Source organism: Austrofundulus limnaeus, unplaced genomic scaffold (assembly GCF_001266775.1).
Source record: "Austrofundulus limnaeus strain Quisiro unplaced genomic scaffold, Austrofundulus_limnaeus-1.0 Scaffold103, whole genome shotgun sequence".
In the NCBI taxonomy this organism is placed as follows: Eukaryota; Metazoa; Chordata; class Actinopteri; order Cyprinodontiformes; family Rivulidae; genus Austrofundulus; species Austrofundulus limnaeus.
The window spans coordinates 1,450,943-1,452,395 of NW_013952505.1; the positions used below are offsets into that span (position 1 = coordinate 1,450,943).

General features: G+C 39.9%; 1 protein-coding gene across 2 annotated transcripts in view; it reads right to left on the minus strand.

Annotated features, from left to right (window-relative positions):
• Window positions 1–1,453, minus strand: part of LOC106521120 (copine-3) — a 17,936-nt gene that overhangs the window by 9,770 nt on the left and 6,713 nt on the right. For both annotated transcript variants that reach the window (XM_014013539.1, XM_014013541.1), the window contains exon 6: window positions 592–681. In XM_014013539.1, the coding sequence (XP_013868993.1) occupies window positions 592–681 (90 nt within the window). The remainder of the gene's footprint in view (window positions 1–591; window positions 682–1,453) is intronic.

A 1,453-nucleotide genomic window follows, 5' to 3' on the forward strand; every position in this document is an offset into this window, starting at 1 on the left:
TCATTATGGGGTACTGACAGTACATTTCTGAGAAAAAAAAATTAAGTCACGCAACTGTAGCATCAGACCATAAAACAACAAAATATTGTGAAAAGGGTCCAAGCTCTTTCTGAAACCACTGTTTATTTCTTATATTTTGTCTCTAATAAAACCATTTCAAGGAGTTAATCTTTAGACGAATGTTTCTGTCACAACGTTGTTCTGGATGTAGAAAAAGCAAACAGCTGGAGAAACATCACTAACAAAATGCTTTCTGGTGTTCCCCTCTACGTTGTTCACATTCACACCTGAGCCAGTATGTGATGAGAAGATGAGAGAAAACAAAACACTGTAAAACACTCAGCAACTCACTTGTCCTGCATGCTGGTCAACTGCTTCCTTTCTGACATGTTCGCTTCAGAGGTTAAAGAAATATACATCATCACGCTACACTAAATGCACTACTCTCAACATCAAACTCAAAACTTTTTTTGTGGAAATTAAAAAAGTGTAAACAACATAAAGTGCAACTTATGACAAGCCAAAAAAGTGAATGTGGCTAAAAAATGATGAGCAGCAGACTGATTCTATTTGAAAGAAGCAGATGCTTACTTTTATCGGTTTGTCAATGTCTCCTCCACAAAGAGACTGAAGCTGGATTCGAAAAGGTTTCCACGTTGGATTCAAGTTATTTTTCACCACCTGGAAACAGGAAAAATAGGAATTATTCATTAGCAGATTTCTGGATTGAGAACATGTTTCTAAATCAAAATTAGGCCTTGTTCACATGAAAACAGCCCACATAGCAGACAGGTGTGGGCCAGATCTGGTGTCCTGCTGGCCCTGCTGGCACGGTAAGTGGTTTGTCAACTGGAAGTGGGCCAGGTTCGACTATCATGGCACTGTTTTTAAGGTGATGTGAACTGGCCCAGTTGTGGTTTGATTTATGTGGTGCTGGCCCATGCATGGACTACATCTGGCAAACCACAACTGGGTCACCAAAGAGCCGTCATTCTTTGCCGTATCTGAGTCCGGCGTTAGAGTGCTTATTGCTTTGTGTTGGCCAGAACGGGGCCAGACAAATTTTGCTATGTATGACAGTTTTCCCCAAACAGTAATTTTTTCTTTACTATTTCCAAAGATATCCTTTTAGACACGGATCTGTTTCAAATAATGTTGGATCTATGTTAGGTCTGTATGTGGCGCTGTAACGCTGTTTCAAAAAATGCATCAMAAAGAGGAAACAGTTGATACAATTAGTGCAAAATCACACCTTCAGTTTGTCAGGTAGATTTGAGATGGGGTTTTGATGTGATAATTTGCAAAAGGCTGTGTTTATGATTATCTTCTCAGGTTGTATTCACACCTGATAGTCCAGTAGGCTCGGTCAGATTTGCTTCCATTTTTAGCTGGTGTGGTTCACATTCACGCTGCACTTTGTCAAACAAACTAGACCCTGCAAACAACCTGTTCG